At 43.5% G+C, this 25826-nt stretch overlaps 1 protein-coding gene across 4 annotated transcripts in view; it reads left to right on the top strand.

Moving 5' to 3' along the window:
• LOC124009995 (partitioning defective 3 homolog) overlaps positions 1-25826 on the top strand; it is a 257276-nt gene that overhangs the window by 156278 nt on the left and 75172 nt on the right. For 3 of the 4 annotated variants that reach the window (XM_046322291.1, XM_046322287.1, XM_046322289.1), the window contains 7 exons: positions 642-801; positions 9603-9789; positions 12821-12972; positions 13727-13771; positions 18270-18500; positions 18702-18936; positions 22480-22587. In XM_046322291.1, the coding sequence (XP_046178247.1) occupies positions 642-801; positions 9603-9789; positions 12821-12972; positions 13727-13771; positions 18270-18500; positions 18702-18936; positions 22480-22587 (1118 nt within the window). The remainder of the gene's footprint in view (positions 1-641; positions 802-9602; positions 9790-12820; positions 12973-13726; positions 13772-18269; positions 18501-18701; positions 18937-22479; positions 22588-25826) is intronic. The other variant, XM_046322288.1, reaches the window with a different exon arrangement.

Here is a 25826-nt window from a genome sequence, read left to right as displayed (position 1 = left end):
GTCCCTATACTTCATATCAATGATATAGGAGATTCTAAGTGCAAACAATAGAGATCCATCCACACCATAGAGATCCTGTCATTTCTACTGATACGATGGAATTATATGGTCCATATACATTTAACCCCACTTCCTCCTCAGTCATGTGTGTTTAAAGGTGACATAGTCAGCAAATGGCCTGTTTGTCCATTAAACAGCAGTGTGTCCGATAGACACCGGAGGGAAATGTCACTGTTGCTGCTCTCCTGTGGGGGGAATGTTGACATCCGGTGTCTTAACTGCTATTGGAAATCCATGGTCATTTATCTTGCTGGCCGTGGTTGTGGTGGTGCTGCGGCGAATGTTAGCACCAGGCTAGCCTGCCTCTACCGGTCTGCCTGTCCCTCACAGAGGGGATTATTGTTATCTATAAATTAAACTGTCATTGTTGCTGCTATCCTACTGTGAGCGTGAAAGGGCAATAATGGGGTTGTGGCATTGAGCTAGTTCAAACTCTATAAAGATTTAAGATTCAAGATTTAATCCCAATGTACCAAAGGGAGAATTTCGTCTCATACGACACCTTCCCACTATAATAAGGATTGTTTCTTCCAATATGTCATGTATTGACTGTACCTGTCTTCTCACCCATCTGTATGTAGCTGGAGGCCCCTGGGAGCCCCCTGGGACCGGAGCAGACCCTCCTGAACTGCTCCCTGCTGGACGACAGGGAGCGTCGTATCTCCCACTCCCTGTACGGAGGCATAGAGGGCCTGGACGACAACCTGATGCCACAGCAGGCTCTGATGGGCAGGATGATGGGTGAGTCAGGTGACCCCATAGATACAGATGGAGGACTAGATGGATACAACCCGTTTTAGCATGGACATTGGCGAAGTTGAGTCTTATGTCTTACTCTATGGGTGACTCACTATATCAGGGGTAGGCAACTATATTAAGCCGCGGGACATTTTTGTAGGAGCGGATGGTCCGGGCGCAACATAATTGTAGTAATTTGTACACTGCAAAATGACCACAACTATGCCCAAAAGGAGATTTGTATTTGAAAATAACAATAATTTCATACCTTGAATACAGTGAGACACGATCGTGTCGATTCGTGGAAATACTTTCTTAAATAAAACACCTTTTTTTTGCTCAATTCCTGGTGATTTAAGTCTTCTTTTTTTTACCCAAAAGTAAAATGGCCCCCAATTTTGTTTTACTAAAAACTTTGGGGTGGCCCCAAAAGAAATCACTCGCTGGAAGGTTCTGGGCCTAAACTAAGAAGACACCATTTCTGATGACTCCTACTGATAAAAAGTATTCACTTTTAGCCATTTTATATACTAGAGAAGGTGGGACCGTGAGTGGACTGGAATAGGTGCACCACTACCTCGTGTTGTAACATCTGGCATAGCGGCTGGTTGCCATCTCAATTCTATGATGGATTGAATCTCTGCCGCTCAGTCGTAGCCGGACCGTTAAAATCCTTGTCTTCCCGTCAAACAGCCTGCCTGCCGTCCTGTCTCGCTGTCTGTCAGACCAAGGCCCTCACACACACGGACACACACACACACACACACACACACACACACACACACACACACACACACACACACACACACACACACACACACACACACACCTGGTCTTCTCTCTTGGGGTCGGCCTGAGGCGCTGTCAGAGCAGGCACACACACACGCACCACTGAATCAAGCAGAAGGTGCACTGCACCATACAGGGGCCCCTGAGCTGTAAATCAAACGCAACCTTTTCCTTGACATTTTGCGAGACATTAAGATCAGCTGAAAGTTGAATGGAAACTCAAAGCACAGTCCGTTACGCCATTTCCTGTGTTGACAAACCTAATCGTCGCAGATCAAATAATCCACTGTGAAAACAGACGTGGACCGCAGGGGAAGGTGCTACTTTCTCTATTACAGTAAACCGATTGTTGTTCTTACTTTGCCATCACGCTCATCTATATAGGTAGCGTATGAGACCCATTCATACGTTGTTACATCACTCGGCGTCCATCCACTTCCTTGATCAGTGTTTCACTGTGAAACAGTGAAACACTGTTTCACAGTGAAAGGATACCAACATATTGACACAGTCTAATGTATCCTAAGCAGGAGTGTTGTTGCACTGTCAGCCCATTTTAACATCAGAACAATGGCCTGAATGTAATCTTTAGAGACAGAGCGTGTAACTGTTGACGTTACAGGATTAAAGTGTCACAAAATGTTCATTGTGTACCATTTAACAACAGCTTGACGGTTATGTCTTCGATTTTCATCTTGGTTGCGTGACTCACTTGTGTGCCTTAATTTCGAGTCATTCTGGTGAGAAAAATAGCACGCTGAGTTTATTTCTTCATTATGTCTTTGCATACCTAGAGAACTCAAAGCAGTTAGGAATTTTCTGTCAGGCTTTGTGTCAATGTCAGATTTAAAGTGGTTGGAATGAAGTTAAAGCCGTTTATAAACAGTATTGGGTAGTAACAAATTACATGCAACAGGGATTACCTAATTGTAATCAGCTCGGATGACTTCAAAAAAATGTTAAACCGCTGATTGCGTTTAGTATTACTTCAACTAATATCAATAAGAACATTTGATACCACTTTGTCAGCCTTGCTGTCATTTCATTTCGCACACCGTCAGGACGTCTCACATGCTTCTTTTTGGATTCCAGTTGATTGAATGAGTAGGTAAGGCTGCCAAACCATTTCAACCTGGCCCACTGGTCAGTCATACAGTTGTCTGGACTCCATAGAGTTCTGCCTACTGCTTTGTAGCGTATTTACAGTGCACTTTCTGATTGCGCAGAATGTCAAACCGTGAATTTGGGAAAAACAGTTATAACAGTTGTTAATGTTGAAAAAACGATGCTTCTCTGTAGGTTGACATTTTATTCATCAACTCTTATATTGAACGAAGGGGCACTCATGTCAGCCATTCACTGTGAGTGCATAGGCCTATACATGACATGTGCTGTTAGATATAGGCCTATACATGACATGTGCTGTTAGATATAGGCCTATACATGACATGTGCTGTTAGATATAGGCCTATACATGACATGTGCTGTTAGATATAGGCCTATACATGACATGTGCTGTTAGATATAGGCCTATACATGACATGTACGGTTAGATATAGGCCTATACATGACATGTACGGTTAGATATAGGCCTGTCAATTACATGGCAAACGATCAGCAATAATTAGGCTACATTTAGAGTTAAATACCTCAGGTGGTGAATTAGTCCCACATGAATTATCTTAATGTGATATTTCTAAATGTGAGATCTCTAAATAAAATGTACAAAAAACGGAGCTTTCATTACTCTGACGTTATTTCTTGCACTGTACCCAACGATTTATGAAAACTCACTTGATAGGTCGATGTCCTGGTTGTGTGGTTTTACAGACCTGTTTAATGCATTATGTACACACTTCATGAGAACACTTATGTATTCTCTGTACATATGTATGTACATTGTAGTATTTGGTAACATGTGTATTTTCCCTCAACTCCAACCTCATCTGATGCGTAATACAGATGTGGGTAGAGCAATGTCAACATGAGGGGTGCAAATTACAAACAATCACAACAGCTCTGATGCGTAAAGTCTGATAAAGAGCAGTGATACTAGCAAGAACAGTGTGCGGGTTTCTTGTTTTTTTTTCTCATGTGCCTGGGTGTTCAAAAGTCATTACGTTACTCGTTTTTGAGCAATCCGGAGGATTATGTTACTGATTACTTTATTTTTCATGTAACTGTAATCAGTAACTAATTACAAGTAATCCCACCCAACTCTGTTTATAAACCAGTATTTAATTCACTGGCGTCTTTTAACAGAGGATGAAGAACCGTGTTTGAATTCCAAATGGCACCCTATTCCCAAACGTAGTGCACTATCAAGGGAATAGGGTGCAATTTGAGGAACAGACAGCGAATACAATGTTTTCAATGTAGTTCAACTATTCCCCTCCGTTACCCTTTCAAATCCCTCTCCTCCCACAGTGCTATTAATGGGAGACTTCACCCAAATTACTATCACTTAATTATTCAGTTTTTCCCTAAAATCATTTTGGGAGACACCTTTATCATGATCTGTTGTGTAGACTCACTTGGATGTCATGGCAAAATGTACATTTCATCATAAAGAGACATACCCAAAAGTAGCTGCTTTTCGTGAGTAATTACCTGATTCTGACTTGCCAAAACCTGGTATGTTTGGAAAGAACACATCTGGGGGGAAATTATCAGGAGATAGATAGGAGTTACATGATAGGAGTTACATGATAGGAGTTACATGATAGGAGTTACATGATAGGAGTTACATAGTTCAGAATACACAAGATTAGGGTCACACAAAATAACCTTTTTTTTTATTTTGAAAGTAATCTTTCATTGACAAGCTTTAAGAAAATGATTGATTCCCAGAGCTGGAAACACATCAGAGGGCTTCCACAACATGTGAACAATATCAGGAAAAAATGGGATTGATTGACCTAACAACTAGAAATGGGATTGATAGACCTAACAACTAGAAATGGGATTGATAGACCTAACAACTAGAAATGGGATTGATAGACCTAACAACTAGAAATGGGATTGATAGACCTAACAACTAGAAATGGGATTGATAGACCTAACAACTAGAAATGGGATTGATAGACCTAACAACTAGAAATGGGATTGATAGACCTAACAACTAGAAATGGGATTGATAGACCTAACAACTAGAAATGGGATTGATAGACCTAACAACTAGAAATGGGATTGATAGACCTAACAACTAGAAATGGGATTGATTGACCTAACAACTAGAAATGGGATTGATAGACCTAACAACTAGAAATGGGATTGATTGACCTAACAACTAGAAATGGGATTGATTGACCTAACAACTAGAAATGGGATTGATTGACCTAACAACTAGAAATGGGATTGATTGACCTAACAACTAGAAATGGGATTGATTGACCTAACAACTAGAAATGGGATTGATTGACCTAACAACTAGAAATGGGATTGATTGACCTAACAACTAGAAATGGGATTGATTGACCTAACAACTAGAAATGGGATTGATTGACCTAACAACTAGAAATGGGATTGATTGACCTAACAACTAGAAATGGGATTGATTGACCTAACAACTAGAAATGGGATTGATTGACCTAACAACTAGAAATGGGATTGATAGACCTAACAACTAGAAATGGGATTGATAGACCTAACAACTAGAAATGGGCAGATGTTTTAGCAAGTGGTGTCAGGTGTGTTCACGGGACATTTCCAAGTGTCCCTAAACCTCTCCAAAGTGACATATGTCTGTAAATTAGGTCATTCCAGTGCTATTACATATTTGCAATCCCTAAATGCTATTTGTTCAGTATAAAAACACAATTTCTACCATATCAACCTCAGTCAAACATTGTGGTGGTGTCGTGGGACATACCGGGGATATCCAAGTGTTTTCATCATATTTTGTCATGCGCAAAGATAGTCACTGGATGGGCATTCGATGTTGCCGTTAAGTCACACTGTTATCATCAGATAACAGATAACATCCAGCAATAGGCTAGATTTGTTCCTACCAACCTAAGGATTCATTTCATACCAAACCTTGTGGCTATAGCTCAAACACAGACCAAATCGAAGCTTACCGTGTAAGATGTTTGGTGAAAACGGTTGTGTTAAATGAACATTTTAACTCTCAGGCCTGGTGACCAATAACGGTAGGTCACAGGCGGACAAATAAGACATCCTCATGATCTGTGGAGTCCCGGCTTTCAGTGTGAATCAACGTATTTCATGTTTATTTTGATTATGCGTCACGACACTAACCAAAATGTAGGTGGCAGCCATCTTGAAGTGAGGTCATTGGCTTGGCCTGCCCTTATACATTTGTATGCACATATATGGTAGTAAGTCACACCAATGATTTTAAGGTGCAGATGGATAGCCAAGATACTCCACTTTCCGCAGACACCCTGCTTTTCCAGATAGGGGCTACTGTTCTCATACCAGACTGAATTGAATAAAAAAATCAATTTGAGTCCCCAAATATGGGGACTTTACATTTAAGGGGTTTTGAACAGTATCTGTCACACTTTGTCTCCTATCCAATGTCTTTCCATGTCATAGATTCAGACAGGGAGTTATTTTGAGATCAAATGAGCTTGGCACAGTTATACCTAGCCCCGCTCCTAGTTGTACCATCACTCCTGGTTACAGAGAAAACAAAGTATCCGTTCTGTCTATTAGATTACACGTACAAGTGTGGTACTAGACAGGGCATTACTAACCATTTCATATGTCGTAGATTCAGTTTTGTAACCGAATGTTTTATTAGACGATGTTAAGTGTGGTGCTACATTACTATGCCGTATATCAATTCATGTGAATTGTAAAGCCGACGTGAACTGTAATCGTGGAGATTAAAAATGTCAGCCGATAATTAATCACCAGGCTGAACATGTCGGCTGAACATGTTCTTTTCATTCATCTCTATGATTACAGTTAGAGTTACGTTGTTGGACTGGTCCCTCTCAGTGGTGTAAATAAGCCATTTGCTCATGAGATTTGGCAATACGGATTTCCGTCTTGGTACCAATATATATGGTACCATCTAGCTCTGGCAACATCATCGTTGGAATAGTCCCCTCCAGTGGTTTTCACATCCACCTCCTTATATGAATGGATATTTCCAACCCCCACGTTGTAGGCTGCTATACCTCCTTACAGAATCGTCTCTCTGTTCCAGTTGAACTTTCCATTTATCTTATATGACGAATTCAATGAGATACCCAGTTGCTTCTTCAAGATGCTCCTCACTGTCCCATTCCCCCTTAGGATTCAGGTGTTCTCCACCGCTTGGGGCACAAGCCCAGAGACCCATTCCATAGTCCCCCCCCCAGCCTGGTTTGGGGGTCCGTGGCCCTTATTGCTCTCCCACCCACTCTCCCACAGATTATAGCTGGGTGTATATCACACTTTATCGACGATGTCCTTGTACTTCGTCATGTCATCCACATCTTCCCTTGCCATTTTGCCAGATGCATCCTCCCCTGCAGTGTAGTGGTTTGCTCCTGCTGTCTCCCTTGAGGCACCCGTTGTTTCAACCAGCATAAACCACCCTAAGGCTCTGTACAACAAAGGCAGAGATGAGATATGGCTGACTTCTTCATTCAGTCGCACGGCTTTCTTCCTTGTGGGCCAAGTGGTCGCCTCAGTTGAATGTGCGTTGACAGCGTGCACACCCGCCGTCATTTTTTTAAATTATAGAGTCGACCTACCTGGATTGCTGTTCTTCTATTGTTTTGGGGAGTACGCATGATTTCCAGGAAACCGTTGCTCAGTTCATATCAACCAAGCCCAATAAACCACGACCGTGCAAGGTATAACAACACAACCCAGGCTTGTTGCATTAGTTTTGCTGGTTTGAAAAACATGCTATTTTACATCCAAAATTCAAACCAGAATAAGTACATCACTTTGAACCTCAACACTGTTTCGCTAGACTCTGTGATGCTGCTTGCCCCTGAGACTACAATGGCAACATGAGTTAAAGTCGCATTGTTTTAGTTAAGACGGGTCATGATCGGGGCTAACAAAGGTTTTGTCTTTGCCGAATTTCTCTGATCACTTCCCCATTGTTGTGCAGACCTTCCCCACTGCTATGACAATTAGCTACAGAGGATAAGAGACTTCAGTAAATTATTCTCCTCTTTAGGCAATGTCTCGTTTTTTTCAAGAAGTGCACTGCAGGCAATTCCCCTGCTTATGCTAATTAGGGAGATGGACTTGGACAGTGGAGGGAAAAAAATCTTCTCTCTTCTGCATCCCTCGTCTCTCGCCCAATTATTCTCACCTCTCGCCATCTCTCGTTTCATCTGGCCAGCCTGCATTTCTACTTCTCGGCTATTAAATCCTGCCCCTCTCAAAATTCACCGGCCTGTTTCCACATAGTCTCTGATAATTGATTCTATTGAAGACAAGGCAATTCTGTAAAGAAGCTGTACCTATTGGTCCTTTGTCCCGATGTCTGATTGTATTAGGGCTAGTGTAAACAACCTTAATTTTAAGGGAATCCCACCAAGTCAGGAGCTGTGAGTTCTGCTCACCTGTCAGCACCATTGTTGTTGATAGACGAGTGTCCTTGGCTTGGTCCACCAAATACGTTTGAGGCTCAAATGGCACCCTATTCACTTTATAGTGCATTACATTTTACCGGAGCCCTATGGGCCTGGGTCAGAAGTAGTGCACTGTAAAGGGAATAGGGTGCCATTTGTTACCCATAATAACACTCTTACGTATGGATGGATGTCCGTCCAGAAAGTTGATTTGCTTCTAGAAAAAGAGCATGAATGGAAATTGATTTATTCATTGGGTTACTCAGTGCTTGCCACCTTCATTCAAACTCATCGACAGTGGCATTTACTTAAAGAACCATAGAACCATTCTCAGTGTCCATTGGTCTGTTAAGGGACAGTGTGTGTGTGTGGGCTGAGAGAGAAAAGCCCCCTACTGGGTTTGAGGGCTCGCCGACACCACAGAGTTCCCTGAGAAGACACATAGCAGGGGTAGGGACTAGGGAACACAGGATCAACAACACACTAAATATACACACACACACACACTCGGCTCTATTAAGATTGGTCACGGCCTGAACTTTAAGCACACTACTATTCATCCAGCCATGCAGGTTGGCCAGGCAGTTGGAACTGTGGATGTAATTGGTACCACACATACTCTGTGTGAAAGGCTATGAGAAACAACACTAACCCTGGCCTCAGGTCCTGGGTAGAAAGTCCTGTTCTCCTGCCATGAGACCCAAACAGATTCCTAACACAAATGCTATTCTATTCTCTCTGTTATTATACAGCATAGAAACCATCCTTCTATAGACAGTCAGTTACCCACAAAGACAGATGAAGGATAGTGTTGCAGAAAGTCCTGCATTGCATATCAATGTGGTTTTTAAATCCCTCAATTGGATACAAAGAAATGGGACTTTTCTTCTTCTTCTTTCTGCCTCGCTCCGTGAACGTGCCAAAGAAAGTAGTTGTGTCTTCTTCACAATGGCGCAGCTTGCATTAATCCCACTCTAATGACTCTTATTAAGAATGTCATGACAGACGCTGATTGAGAATTTCAGTCTGGGTCTGCTTTTAAATTCAACACTGATTGTGGTAAGTTATGTTGCGATATCAAAGCATCCAAATGTCCAATAAAATATCAACTAAATATATCAAATGTCGAGTATTAAATGAACGCTTTAAATGTGTGTGTATATGAGCAAGGCAGTTAACCCAATAAGCTTTAAACCTACAAAATGATCTCCACCAACAAGAGAGGTGTGAACTGTCATGAACAGTGCCTGTGGCCATAGAAATGGACGTGGCACGTGCGCAGTAGGGGAGTGTTCCCCAATGCTGGAAGGTGGGCCTCCGAGTGAAAAAGTTTGGGAACCCCTGGTCTACTGCACAAACCTCATTGCTACAATGGAGAACTGTTTTTAATTGCTTAATGTTGCATAGGCTTGTGTTTTTTAAAGTCATGTTTAATAAATACATCTGCTCCTCCATGTTGTCCTTCAGGTAACTACCAGCTCTCCCCAACGGTCAACATGCCCCAGGACGACACTGTCATCATCGAAGACGATCGGCCACCTGTACTTCCTGCCCACCTCTCTGACCAATCGTCTTCCAGTTCCCATGACGACATGGGGTTCCATGTGGAGGTCCCTCCAACTTGGGCCAAAGATACTCCAATTCAGAATGAGAGGTGAGAGCAGAGGGCAATCCCAAATGTCACCCTGATCCCTACATAGTGCACTACTTGACCAGAGAATGTTACAGTAAATGCCCTTGTGTCAAGGTGAATGTTCTCCTCATCTCAGAAGGTTTCACTAGTTCCTCCTGTCATAAATCTCTCCAGTGTGTCTGATGGCGACTGTGTGTGAATCTCAAATCAACTGTTATTGTATCAGACTTGACACTCCTTTTTTTGACTTTGTTTTTATTGAAGATTTCATCATTTAAAAAAATATATAAAACAAAAAAAACAAGGTCTGGCAGGTACAGCACATATCATCATACTAGTTACAGTAACATTTGAATTAGACCATTTTCAAGTACGAACCCCATTTTTCCCAGTATTCCTGGCCTCTCTCCTCATGAGTTCTTAAAGCAAAAGGTCAAAGGCCCCCATATAATGTGTTTCTTTAAAAATGGTCTTTTTGAAACCATTTCCTAGTGACAGCCCTTTTACTGCATTCCAGTATCAGGTATTTCACCCAAATACAAATAAATTAATGTTTGTTCTACTTCAAACCCATCATTTTTCCAATGTTTTGTCCTATTTCTCCCCAGTAAGTTTCAATGTGTGATCCGCCCTTGATAGCCCACATTCTCTCCAGCAGGGGTGTTGGGAGGCCAGTCTGTTTGAGTGTTATGAAGAAACCTATAACAATCTTCCGACAGAATTCTCTCCAAGTCCTTGAGTTGGTAGAGCTTAATTGAGTCTCAAATATGTTCAACTATGTTTCATCAGTTATTCCATGTTAAGTTCCTCCTCCCATTTCCGTTTAATATTTCTTGTAGAGTGTTTCTTTGAAGATGAAATATCCATGTAAAGACTTGAAATAGTTTTTTTTTAATACTCCCCAAGTTGTATGCGTTAGTGAATTATTTTATCAATTTCTGAGGTGCCTGAGGGTCAATCAGTTTTATATCTTTTAAAAAGTAATATCGAACCTGTAGGTACCTCTGTAGGTCGCAGTTGTAAATTAGAACCTGTTCTCAACTGGCCTACCTGATTAAATAAAGGTGAAATAAAACAAAATAAAACCTGTAAAAATCTTGTTTATCCAAGCCATGTTTTTTTTACTTCGGTCCTGGAAGTTCTCTAGAAAATGATGTGATGCCTTTTTGCCTCTACAACAGGAATGAAGCTGGGGTCGAATGCGGGCGAGCTCAGCAGTTTGACCTCTGTCTAAAGCGTGTCTTAAGAGAAATGAATCCACTGATTTGTGTCTGTATGTTTCTATTACCATTTCCTTATTACCTAAAACTGACTGTATGGGTGTCTCTGTCAAAGTAGTCTCAATGGCTTTCCATTTGGATTCGTATTCTGAATTGCACAAACACACGAGGTCTCAATTGATTGGGCGGACACAAAATCATCTTTTAGGTTTGGTAAGGCCATACCCCCCCCCCCCTGTTTTTTGGTAATTGTAGTGTTGCTAATCTCATTGTTGGTCTCTTCCTGTTCCAGATAAACCTTGATATCCATCTATCCCTAAACTGTTTCGGTGGGATGTCTATGGGCAGTGATTGGAAGAAATACAGCCGGATTTTGATTGTTTCACTTCTGTTACTAAGATCCAAAGGAAGTGGATTCCACCTGTCCAGGTCATCATAGATGCTCTTGTTGACGTGAACGTAATTCTTGTCACAGAGTTTGGCTGCATCTTTTTAGATTCACTCCCGAGATATTTAATAGATGAAGAGAGGTCCACTGGAAGTTCTACCTACTCTTCAGCTCTTGCTGAATTATATGCTTGGGCTTGGGTCTTGTGTATGTTAAGCACATACCCTGAATATGTTCCAAATGTTTGTTAAACATCCATCAATCTAGGTACACTTGAGCCTGGGTCTTTAAGGAATAACAGAACGTCATCAGCATACACACATATCTTATGTTCCCTGCCTCGTATTGTTATCCCCTCTAAGGTTGGGTCCTGTCTTATTGCCTGTGCTGACGGCTCGGGATACAAGGAGAAGAGCGTGGGTGGAAGATTAGCCTCGTCTTTCTCCTCGTTCTAAACTTAGCGTTCGTGACATAATGTCCATTTCTCTTTATTCTGGCAGTCGGACATGAATGCAGTGTTTTGATGCCCTGTATCACTTTGTTGAAAACACGTCTTTCCATAACTTGGGACTAGATAATCCCATTCCACTGAATCAAGTGGTTTTTTTTCTGCATCTAGACTGGTTTTCATATTGTACTTGTCTTAAGACTTGACATTCCTTTTGATAATCAGGACCATGTTTTTTTTTTTTTTTTTCTCGACGGAATGTTATTTCAGTTGCTGCAAATTAGACCTCTTACTGTGTATTTAAAAGATTCCTCTGTTTTTCCTTTCGCTGAACCAGCGAAGATGTAGAGTAGGTCTACGGCTGTTTCACTCCGTTGTATGTTGCGTTCTACAAATAGTGACACACAAACAAGGTAAATATATGGCTTAATTCTACACTGACGCATACACAAGGACAAGGTCTATGTGTCCCATATGTTTTTTTTTCGAAAGGACACACAGGCACACCCACCTGCTGCATACTTAACTGGGCGTGTAGGGCCGTTGTAACCCTGGATACGTCCGACATTGCCCCCTATTCATTATATAGTGCCCTACTACCCTAAACGCCCTGGTCAAAAGTTGTGCACTAAATATAGGGAATAGGTTGCCATTTGCATTGCAGCGTCCGTGATGCTGAGGCCCAGCCTGAGTTCTCGTCGGTGGGCTTGGGTGGGTTGGGCTGAGTGTGTGTGGTGATTGTAGCTGGTCCAGCCCTAATCAGTCTCTACCTTAATCAGTGGATTATCAAGTATGGCCTAGATTCTAGGTGTGGCTTGATTTGATGACAAACTGAAGCTCACTGACAATGACAGTTTGATTTACACTGGAACCACTGAAATAATCGCATCCCTTTGTCTCTCTTTTCTGTCTTCCTCCCTCCCTCCCCGCTCTTTCCTCTCCCACCCACTCCTTTTTCTGTCTTTGTGTGTCTCTCCATCACTCCCTCTCCTGTAGCACCCTGAGCCCTGATGACACCGACCCAGACGGAGCCTTTCAGAGGGAGGGTTTCGGCAGACAGAGCATGTCAGAGAAACGGACAAAGCAGTTTGGAGATGCCAGTCAGCTGGAAATCATCAAGACACGCAAGTCCAAGAGCATGGATCTAGGTACTGAAGGAAACCATCTGGTCCCTTGCCTCCCTCTCATTTGACTCCCTTTAGGTCCGCCCTGCCTGGAACCAATGGCAAGACGCTATTGGCTGGTTTACCAGACACAGATTGAAGCCTAGCCCTCTGTCTGTGAAACCGGCCCTGTGAGTTGTTAGGAATCCCCACATTAGGCACATACATACCCCCCTGCTTGTAAATTGCATCTTGTAAGACTTGCGTTGCACAGCCTAATATTTGTGGCTTCTACTGTATGTCATCGAAATGTGATGCAATTCTGTCTTTTGTGTGACATCAAACAGGTTTAAGTGTCTCCTGTCACACCTCAGAACAACGTTTCAGCTCACTTGAGGTGGCATGAAACCATTCTGATTGCTTTGGCTGACAGTAATCTTCCCTCTCACCAACACTATGGTTGCGTCCCAAATGGGGCTCCCCATAGGGCCCTGGTCAAAATAGTACACCATAAAGGGAATTGGGTGCTATTTGGGACCCAGCCGATGATACCTAATCTGCTTCTTATCCCTACTGAATTACTGTAGTCCTGCACGTGTTTATATCACAATAGATCTGATTGCTATCCTCAATCTCTACATTTCCCTGTCAGTCTGTCTGTCTCGCATGTTTTCTGATTGCCCTTGAAATTGCCTAAAGATGTGATGATGTACTGACTGTACAATAACGTTGCTGGAATGTTTGCATGTGGAATGTGCTCACTAACCGATCCGACATGTTTATTGCCCCCCTTTAACAGTAGCCGACGAGATTAACCTCACCCCTCGCAAAGAGAACACACCAGGTAAGGAGTGACACGTCACTGAGGGAGAACACGGACACCTCATCCATTCCGCAGTCCCCCCCCCATTTCATTGTGAGATTCCAGACCTGCTTTAGAATGTAGAATCCACTAATCACAACGAGAATTACATAGAACATGAAGACAGTTTGAGGTCATTGCAGTGGAATTGTGGGCTGGTGAATATGGACTAGGCAGTTTTCTTCTTAAGATGCAGCAGCACTGCTAATTGTTCTGTGGAAGGGAATGGGAGGAGAGCGGGCGGGAGAGATTGAGAGAAAGCGAAATCGCTCTGTCCTTGGCCGGGGCTGCAAACTGACAGCAAGTCATCCGTCATTGTCAGCCGTGTGTGTTTTCACAGCCACCTCTGAATAGCAGATCCTTTGAAGGATGGGATTTAGCCGAAAGGCACAGTGAAAGCTGGAGAAAGAAAGGGAAACAACAGAAAATGGAGGTAGTGTCGCAGTCAGACTACTGTGCATAAATGAGACTAAATATGTCATTAATGTCCCTTGTTAGGACATTGTTGTCGGCTCCAAACGGTGTCTGAGCAGTCACTAACGAGATACCAGCGCGGTGTCCCAAATGGCACCCGTTTCCCTTAGTGCGCTCATTTTGACCAGGGCTCATAGGGTGGCCATGGTCAAAAGTAGTGTTTATATAGGGGACAGGGTGCCAATTGGAACGCACACCTGTTGTTTCTAACCTCCAATTCAAGACTTGGCAAAGAAGAGGCCACATATGTACTTTATTAGCCTCTCTGTAAAATGAAATCCACAAAATATCTCAACTACATGATCACCACCCACCTACAATTTAATTGATGTTTTAGGTTTTTCCCAGCTTTGGGGGGAAAAAAACTCCCTATTTAATTTAGCCCTAATAACTCTGTTGTTGTAGCTAGGCTAATAGATTTCAGGCTATTATCTTTAGTGTTTCAGGGTTTATTTTCTCTCCCCTGTGCTACACTCTCCCTCTCTAATATATACATCCACTCCCTAAATGGGGCATGGTCCATTTAGCAGGCCCAAAACAAATCCCCGATCCTGGGGAAACTGATGACAGTTACAGCCTAGGAGAGGGAGTAACGTCCCAAGTATTTAGTGCACTACTTTTGACCTGGGAACATAAGAGTTCTGGTCAAAAGCAGTGCACTATATAAGGAATAGGGTGCCGTTTGGGACTGAGACAGTGACAGCCTGGGAGAGGGAAGTGATGGGACACAATAGCTTAGATAGCCTGGCCCAGTGGGCCTTATTCTGCACTGATTGGCTATAGGACCTTGTTGACACAGACTGTAGCCACATGTTTGTCAAGGACTTCACTAGTTTAGGAGAGGGCAATGCATATAGGGCTCCCTAATGGCAAATAGCAACGTAAGTTCCTTCAGTCGTTTCCAGTCTGTTATGTGCCTGCAGCTCCTTCAGAAAGTATTCACACTCTTTGACTTTTTCCACATTTTGTTGTGTTACAGTCTGAATAAATGTTTTTATTAAATGTAGATTTTTGGGGGGGTCACTGGCCTACACACAATACCCCACAATGTCAAAGTGGAATAATGTTATTTTTTTATATATTTTTTTTTACATTTATACAAATGAATTACAAATCAAGTGTCTTGAGTCAATAAGTATTCAACCCCTTTGTTATGGGAAGCCTATATAAATTCAGGAGTAAATATTAGCTTAACAAGTCACATAATAAATTGGATTGACTCTGTGTGCAATAATAGTGTTTAACATGATTTTTTTTATGACTTACCTCATCTCTGTACCCCACACATACAATTACCTGTCAATTAATTTTTATTTATTTAACTAGGCAAGTCTGTTAAGAACAAATTATTATTTACAATGACAACCTACCCCGACCAAACCCTAACCCGGACAACACTGGGCCAATTGTGCGCCTCCCTATGGGACTCCCAATCACGGTTGGTTGTGATTCAACCTGGAATCGAACCAGGGTCTGTAGTGACGCCTCTAGCACTGAGATGCAGTACATATTGGTAGATGGGTAAAAAAAAGCTGACATTGAATAACCATTTTAGCATGGTGAAGTTATTAATGATTTCACTTTGGATGGTGTATCAATACACCCAGTCACTACAAAGATACAGGCATCCTTCCTTACTCAGTTGCTAGAGAGGAAGGAAACCACCATTTCACCATGAGGCCAATTGTGACTTTAAAACAGTAAGAGTTTAATGGATGTGATAGGAGAAAACTGATGATGGATTAACAATATTGTAGTTACTCCACAATACTAGCCTAAATGACAGAGTGTAAAGAAGGAAACAGAATACAAATATTTCAAAACATGCATCCTGTTTGCAACAAGGCACACATCATGTTATGTGTATGCTTGTAACCGTTAAGGACTGGGGTGTTTTTCAGGATAAAGAAAGAAGTGGAATGGAACCTGACCACAGGCAAACTCCTAGAGGAAAATCTGTCTGTTTTCCACCAGATACTTGACAGATTACTTCACCTTTCAGCAGGACAATAACCTAAAACACAATGTGAAATCACTGGAGTTACTTACCAATACCAGTGAATGTTCCTAAGTGGCTGAGTTACATTTTTGACTTAAATCTACTTGAACATATATGGCCAGACCATTTGACAGAGCTTGAAGAATTTTTAAAAGAATAATCGGCAAATGTTGCAATATCCAGGTGTGGAAAGCTCTTAGACTTACCCAGAAAGAATCATCACTGCCAAAGGTGATTCTAACATGTATTGACTCAGGGGTGTGAATACTTATGTAAATTTGATGTTTTTGTATTTCATTTTCAATAAATTTGCAAACCATTTTTAAACATGTTTTCACTTTGTCATTATGAGGTATTGTGTGTAGATGGGTGAGAAAAAAAAATATATTTAATCCATGTTGAATTCAGACTGTAACACAATAAATTGGGAAGTAAGTCGAGGCGCATGAATACTCTCTGAAGGCACTCGATATGTGCAGCTTCAGTTGGTCCTATTAGCCACAAATGGACTGCGTCCCAAAAGGAACCCTATTCCCTACATAGTGCACTACTTTTGACCAGAGCTCCATGGGGCCTATATAAGGTAAAGGGTGCTGTTTAGGACGCTTCCAGGGTATTCCCTGTTCGACCTGCCAGTCGACTGCAGGGTGATTGATCGCTGTATTTGTTATATTAAGGCACCATCTCAGATCTCTGTACGACACGGGTTTTTTCCTGTTTGAATAGGGTGTCAGTCTGTACAAACGTGCATCGATAGTACAGATATGTTGGAGCTGGGTTGCCAGGTCTGACTGTCTAAAACATACAAACATGCCAGTGCAGATCTGTAGAAGGCTCGGTTGCCAGGTATGACCGTCTGAAACCTCCAACCATGCCTAGTGCAGAAACGGAGAAGCTGGAGGTTGTTATCTGAAACAACAGCCATGTATTTACGTAAGGCTCAGTTGCCAGGGCGGAATATATGAAACAAACATGCCAGTGCAGAGCTGTAGGAGGCTGGAGGTTGCCAGGTCTGACTCTCTGAAATGCCCAAAAATCTTTCTCAAATAAACCACTGCCTGCTGTTCTTGACTCCCGCCGTCTGTCAGAGGTCTGAGTTGGTGTAATTTTGAAGACTACCGCTGAGGTGTGACTGGAAAGCGTGCGGTGGGGCCTCTGGCTGAACGCTAAAACCAAATGAATGGGTTTTGATGAATGAAAGCCTATCAGCTGCCGCTTCAGTGAAACGTTAAGAGGACAGGAAGGACTGATGAACATGAATAGTCACCAGCCCTGCTTGTTCAGGTTTCACCCTTCTCTGCTCCTCCTCTCCGCTCCACTTCTCCTCACTCCCACTCCTTCCCAGGCAAGCAGCCACCATATCCATGGCCACCCACATTAGTGTGAGCTGCTTCCCAGAAAATGCTGAATAGGGTGAAAAGTAGTGCACTAAATAGGGAATATGGTGCCATTTGGGATGTACCCTGGACCTCTTGTTTACCCGGTACCTCTGCTCCAGTATACCCTGGGGATTAGAGGGAGAGCGAGCCAGCTGGGCTTTTCCCCTGAGGTAATCCATCCCTCTCTTTGTATGCATCCCAAATGGCACCCTATTCCCTATATAGTGCACTACTTTTATATGGGCCCTGGTCACTTCAGATGCATCCTCTCTCTTCACCTCCATTACCGCTCTACCTTCTCTACAATACCCCTTCAACCTGTGAGTGATGGAAAAAAAAGATGTACTTTATACCTACTCTCTAAAACAAAACAATACTTTTTTTGGCCTTTCTAGTATCAGAATTGAGTTTATATTCTTTTTCCAAATGCAACTTAACCTGTTTTGGTTGTGTCACATAATGTTAGGAAATGAGCTCTATCCAAGTTTTCATTTCAACTCACAGGCAGTAAAGTAAAATAACAAAATGCTTTCGTTAAACAGTGCATTTGCAAATACAAAAGCTCCTTTAGTTCACTCACAGCTGTGTTATCAATCAACTAACTTTGGATACTGTTGCTCCTTCGTAGGGTCTTCCACCAGGGACGTGGGTCCCTCCCTTGGCCTCAAGAAGTCCAGCTCTCTGGAGAGTTTACAGACCGCCGTTGCCGAGGTGACGCTCAACGGTGACATGCCCTTCCACAGGCCACGCCCACGCATAATCAGGGGGCGGGGCTGTAACGAGAGCTTCCGGGCCGCTATTGACAAGTCTTACGACAGGCCAGCAGCCACCGAGGAGGACGACGAGGGCATGGAGACATGTAAGACGAAGCAGGACTTCTATTGGACAGATCTAACTACTTTGGAGCCATCGAGCAAACGTTAATGCACATCTTTCGTTGATATCTCTGCCTGAAGAATTTACCCGGCATTTCAAGTTATGCCTGCATATAAAGGTCAGAATTTGAGGACTTAATAATTACCCCATGTATAAATCTCTTTCCGTGTCTCCACCTCTCTAGTGGAGGAGGACACCGAGGAGAGCTCTCGGTCCGGGCGCGACTCTGTGTCCACTGTGGCAGACCTGACCCCACTGCCCAACACAGAGAGACCGCTGGCCAACGGCAACCGCGCCAATGAAGACAAGAAGAAGGACAAAGGTGGGAAAGACAAAAAGAAGCCAGACCGGGACAAAGAGAAGGACAGCAAGAACAGGGCTAAGAAAGGCATGCTGAAAGGACTGGGCGACATGTTCAGGTAGGACACAAAAACTGTCCCTCGTCCTTTACCAGTGTCTCACCCACCATTATCAGTGGGTCCTTGGGTCATGCCTTTCATCTGAGCTGTCTGGGATGCCAATGATACATTCAAACGTCATATTTACTTAAATGGTTCTGACACAGGCTCTGTCTCAAATAGCACCCTATTCCCTGTATAGTGCACTGCTTTTGTAAAGGTAGTACAGCAAATAAGGAATAGTGTGCTGAAGTGGTTGTGTCAAGGAGAATGCTGACTGATTTCTAACATTGTAGAATAATGAGATCCAGTGGGAAGGAGAAGGATCTCCTGGCAGACATGCAGATCAGGTGTTTGACCTAAAGGGGGGTGTGTGTGTGTGTGTGTGTGTCTTTGGCCTAAAGGTTGTTGGAAGCTCGAAATGTTTGTCTGCGATAGTCCCAGGGAACTGCAGGATCAAATCATTACGGAGGTGTGCTCCTCCCATTGAGATGAGCACTATCAGTGGTTGTTTGCAAACACACACATACAGTACGCACTTCAGAGCCCACGACTTTGCCTTTTTTGGTTTCATTCGATAATGACTTAAACATTTTCTTTCATTGACTGAAAGCATCGTGAAACCGCTGCTCAATATTGCCTTCCAGTTCCTCGGAGTGCACATCACTGGCAACCTGAAATGGTCACAACGGCGCCTTTTCAACCTCAGAATGCTGAAGATATTTGGCTTGGCACCTAAGACCCTCACTAACTTTTACAGATGCACCATTGAGAGCATCCTGTCGGGCTGTATCAACCGCCAGGTACAGCAATTGCACCGTCCGAAACCGCAGGGCTCTCCAGAGGGTGGCAGAGGCAGCCCAATGCATCACTGGGGGCACACTTCCTGTCCTCCAGGACATATACAACACCCGGTGTCACAGGAAGGCCAGGAAGATCATCAAGGACCTCAGCCACCAGAGCCACGGCCTGTTCACCCCGCTACCTTGTAGAAGGCGGAGACAGTACAGGTGCATCAAAGTTGGGACCAAGAGAATAGAAAACAGCTTCTATCTCCAGGCAATGACTGTTAAACAATCCCCACTAGCTGACCTCTGCCCAGTATCCTACCCTGAACTGTTACTAGTCGGCTACCACCCGGTACTCTACCCTGCGCCTTAGGGACTGCTGCCCTATGTACATAGTCATTAAACACTGGTCACTTTAATAATGTTTACATACTGTTTTACCCACTTTATATGTATATACTGTATGCTAGTCATGGCTCATCCTATATAACTACTGCTGTAGTTTGAAATTATTTTTAAAAGTATTTGAACCCAGGCCTGGTTGGAGTGTTTCGCTGCTCTCAAACCGAGACGCTAGTTAGACCCTCTCATCTCACTGGGCTCGCACGCGTGCACACACACACACACACACACACACACACACACACACACACACACACACACACACACACACACACACACACACACACACACACACACACACACTGCAGCCCAATCAAAGCCCGGTCATTACCATCAGAGCCCCATCTAGACCACAGCAGCCTCCCTCACCTACTCTACTCTGATCACCACTTGGACTCAAAGCAACACCCAATCTGCTCACTCACTGCTACAGTATGGTAAAGTGAAGAATCCCCAATCTGGCAAGAATCTGCCATTCTGCCCTTAACCCCCACAACAGCTGCTCCCCAGGCTCCAATGACGTGGCTGTCGATTAAGGAAGCCCCCTCCCGCACCTCTCTGATTCAGAGGGGTTGGGTTAAATGCGGGAGACACATTTCAGTTGAATGCATTCAGTTTTACAACTGACTAGGTGTCTCCTTTCCCTTCCCTTCAGTGCTGCAGCTTATGAAAGGTTTCAAGAAGCTGTGCTTAATCGGTAATGAATGCTAGAGTCAGTGAGACTTGTAATGACATTTTGACAGTGCTGCCGCTGTCAAGCCAGACCGTATCACTTCACCTTGGGCTCCCGAATGTCACAGCGGTCTAAGGCACTGCATCTCAGTGCTAGAGGCGTCACTACAGACACCCTGGTTCAAATCCTGGCTGTATCACAACCGGTCCAGCGTCGTCCGGGTTCGGCCGGTGTATGCCCGTCTTTGTAAATAAGAATTAGTTCTTAACTGACTTGCCTTGTTAAATAAAGGTTACACATACTTGTTGAGATGAGTTTGAAATACATGACTGGTCCTGTGCATCTCATATCCCTAGCATTTGACAGCATGGAATCTTCTCATGGACGTTCTAAGAGATTCGGAAATAAACACCTCAAATATTTGTCTTTCTCTTATGACACTTTCACTTAACACTTTTTGTTGCGTTGTCAACAGAGCCCTTGAACTTGTTCGTTTCCCAGTCGCTTGCTTCTTTAACTAAAATAACCTCTTGTTAAATCCCCATCTTATAAGTGGTGTAGAAGTCGGAAGAGGATAGGAGGGTTCTGTGCTTAACTGTACACAGAATATTGAATGCCGCTCTGTCATGATGAATGTTCTGATCTCTGGAAGTTTCACTAGTTCTTCCTGCCAGTGTTTCTGAAGGAGGATGGGAGGGGGGATCTCAAATGGGTCCCTATTCCCTATATATAGTTTACTACAGTTGGCCAGTGCCCATAGGGGCTCTGGTCAAAGTAGTGCACTATATACTGTATATAATAGGGTGCCATTTGGGACGCGGCTGGTGATTTTAAGGAGATTTAATGGAAGTCACTGGAGTGGAAAGAAACTGTCACCCGCTGTCTCTGTGATAGATAGGGCTGCACTTCATATTAACACTTTCTACGGCTTTATGCTACATTTGAGGCCATTTGTTGATCAATTTATCAGGTAATGGACTAATGGACTTCCCGACCCCCCTCACCCCTCTCTCTCTCTCTCTCTCTCTCTCTCTCTCTCTCTCTCTCTCTCTCTCACTCTTTCTCCTTTTGTTATCTCTCTCTCGCACCCTCTCTCTCCTTTCGTTATCTCTCTCCCTTTCTCCTTTCGTTATCTCTCTCGCACCCTCTCTCTCCTTTCGTTATCTCTCTCGGTCACTCACTCTCTCTTGCTCCTTTAGTTTGTTCTATATATCTCTCTATCTCTCTGTGTGTGCTGAGAAGTTCTTGGTTTTCCTTATAGCTGATTAAACTCAACTCTCTGCAGGCCAATTTCCCTCTGAATAAGCCTAGGTCCATCATATAAATAAGGTCTGCAAAGTAATTTAATCAACAGGGTGCCTTTTTATGTGGAGTCAATCAAGCTGAAATATAATTTCAAGTAGTTCCCATTTGGTTTAGTACTATTTCCCTTCCCATGAATATAATTACTTTGATGGGCTATGGTAATATGATCTTGTCTCCTGTCAACTTCAGACCTGATCACAGGCAAACTCAGTCAAGTACAATTTAAAAGCAAAATATTTGATGTCATGTTTGTTAGAAGGGAGTTGGAGAGAATGACAGAGTTGATCGCCATTAGTAATTTATACGATTTTTGGTGGTCTGTCAAATTGCACCCTGTTCCCTTTATGCTGCTTTTAACCAGGGGTGCACTCTTTGTCTGCTGCCCCAATGTTTCAGGTTTGGAAAACACCGCAAGGACGGAGAGAAACTAGAGCGCAAAGGGAGGCTGGAGGAGCTGCAAGCCTCAGAAGAAGAGACACTGAGGATGAAACTAGAACAGGAGAGGTGAGTGTCTGTATGTCTGTCTACAGAGAGACTGGGACTGGGACTGGGATTTGACCCCACACACACACTAGTGTGTATGTGCTGAAAGGCACAAGCGAGCTACACACTGTCGAATGAAGGAGGTGGCAGGTGGGGGATGTGACAGTAATTTGTGCACCAGACTGTAAATGCCAAAGCTATTACTACACACACACACACACACACACACACACACACACACACACACACACACACACACACACACACACACACACACACACACACACACACACACACACACACACACACACACACACACACACACACACACACACACACACACACACACACACACACACACACACACACACACACACACACATATATATATACATATACACACTACAACACTATGTTTAATTCATTCCTCTGCTTGTGTTTTTGGGCCTCCGTAATGGCATTCAAGTCTTATTTTTCACAATATTAGAATTTGTATCTCATCGTTCCTAGACAGTTCAGACTGTGGTTTTGAGGGCAATTATTCACATTATGAAAGTTACATACGCAAAAAAATGTTGAGTAGTAACTGGTTTGACAATATGCAACTGACAATTGTGATCTCACCTATTTTTGAAAGGTTCCTGTATGACTGTGCTGTTTCCGCTCCAAGACTATTGCAGTTGGGACACAACCATGGATTCCTCAAAAGCAAAACTGTTGTTCTTGCAGTGCTTCGCTATTGTCTTCTTACCGTGAATCATGCTAATAGGATATTGTGCGAGACACTGCTATCACTGTAATGTACCATTGATGCAAAACAAAACTGGTGTTTTCGGTATTTTGGGTGTCAGCTTACCACATCAAATGCTATAGAACTCTGCGGCCCAACGGCGCAGTCTCTCACGTGGAACACAACCATTGGTTGATGCGTGCAGTCTGAGCAGAGGAGCACGACCAATATCTTCTGTTTCCACCCAGAGCTGTAGGAATGTCAGAAGTCTGCGTTATTAGGACACCTCGCTGACAGAGCCTGCTCTGCTTGCCCTGGCAATGACCCTCGTCCTTTTCTGTGATCCCACAGGTCAACTAATAGCTACATCCACACACAGACTAGAGGCAGGGGTTTTGCGTTCCAAATGGCACCCCATTCCCTAAATAGTGGGGCCTGGTCAAAAGCAGTGCACTCTATAGGGAATGTGGTGCCATTTGGGACGCGGGACAAAGAATAGAGAGAGGGTGTGTTTGGTTGGCGCTTGATTTACACCACCCGACTGAAGCACTGAGTGTTTCCTTTGATTTACCCTCTATTGAAGGAGGAGTGAAAGGTTTGGGGGCAATCTGTGACAACATGAGAGCTTCTTTTCAAGCCCAGATATCTCGAGCCCAGGCTGCGGGGTAGCAATCATAACATTCATCACGGCACACTTCGATTTCTACGTACCATGTCATTACCACGCTGTCATTACCGCGCTGTCCCTTACTGTGATGCACAGCCAATCACTTGGACATGGAGACCAAATCAAAGGAACTGTCATTATGAAATCACGCCATCCACAATATGGTTCTCTCTGCTTCGGGCTCTCGGCTAATAAGTGTCGCAAATTGTGGATTCAGAAAGGAATAAGGGGAATGCATGCACTTGTTATGTAGATCATAAGTCAATACTATACTTATGCTATTGATCTTGGCATGAAGGACTGAGAAGTGAGACTACCAAAAAGGATTATGATCAAACCACTTGTGTAAATAAATCGGACTTGACTTGATAGAGAATCATCATCATCTGCCAATCTGGCCAATATCGAAGGTATGTCTCCCTTACTGTGTTCTATTGGTCTCTGCATTAGGCACACCAATGGAACATTTCTGATCACATTCATTACTAATCTCTAGATGGATCTCTAGGTACAGTCCATATGGGTATATCTCTTTATTATTATTTTTTATTTAACGAGGCAAGTCAGTTAAGATCCAATTCTTATTCATAATGACGGCCTACCGGGGAACTACCTTGTTCAGGGGCAGAACGACAGATTTTTACCTTGTCAGCTCGGGGATTCGATCCTGCAACCTTTCGGTTACTGGCCCAACGCTCTAACCACTAGGCTACATGCCTCTAACCACTAGGCTACATGCCTCTAACCACTAGGCTCCCTGCCACCCCATCAGTCATGCTGCTTCATTCTTTGTCCTGATGAAACCCTTGTATTCCCAGTGTGCTAACTACCCTCCCTCTCTCTCTCTCTCTCTCTCTCTACAAACCATTACCTGGTGAACAGCTAAGGTAGTCATTTTAACTGCATGGAGGGAGTACCTCACCGAGCACATAATTACAGTTTTGCCAATTATCAGCCTTTCAACTTGCAATTATCATCCCCTCGCTTCTCTCTGGGCCTCTTTACTGCCGGGAACGAGGGAAAGAGAAGGGAGGACGGACAGCATTTCCTCATCGAGCACTCAGCTGGGAAATCTACATATGCCCCAAGAAATGTGCATGAAGCCACATAATGAAATAATACATCAAGGAAACAGGTTTCCCATTTAAGTGTGAAAGGAAATAAAGTCATTATAGGTGGAAATATTTATCCGAAAAGGCAATAATATTTCCCTGATGAGATTGAGAAGACATCGCAGATTCCAGGCCTTCGCTGAGTCGAGTCGACTGAACCATCTCTTGGCTGTTTTGAGGATTTTCTGAATGGAAACATATGCCTCTTATAAGATGTTAGCACTGCAGCCTGCCCTGAGTGCAGACGCCAGCTTAAAGCTTGTTTGTAGACTCAGCGAATATCTATATTACCAGAAGGAAACGGGTCCTTGAGAGACCTAGCTTTAAACCGTGGGGGGGAAACCAAGGTTTGTGTTGGGGGGTGTTTAGTGGGCTACTGATGGTAAGCACGGTGCTGCTGATAAGATAAGAGCAGACATACCAATCTGCTCCCTCGCTTTGTTTGGCTCAGCAGCCTTTCCATTGAGAGGAGGTGGAGGGGTCGACCGATGCTATTTCCGACGCAGGCGAGCTCGAGCGAACGACTGTGAATTGGATCCTTACAAAAGCAGCTGCCTTGACGTGAAAGCCGGTACAATGTCAATACCTTACGTCTTCTAAACAAATAGCACTGCTACAGCAGAGCCTCCTTAAATGCCGCCTCTTGTTTACTTACTACCACAAAAAATGCAGAATATTCTCAACACCCTTCAATGAGATATTCTATCTAGATGAGGCCAAGTGCCAACACGGGTCATAAACCTGAGGGCCA

This window comes from Oncorhynchus gorbuscha, linkage group LG22, assembly GCF_021184085.1.
Source record: "Oncorhynchus gorbuscha isolate QuinsamMale2020 ecotype Even-year linkage group LG22, OgorEven_v1.0, whole genome shotgun sequence".
In the NCBI taxonomy this organism is placed as follows: domain Eukaryota; kingdom Metazoa; phylum Chordata; class Actinopteri; order Salmoniformes; family Salmonidae; genus Oncorhynchus; species Oncorhynchus gorbuscha.
This window is presented reverse-complemented; position numbering and strand designations above follow the sequence as displayed.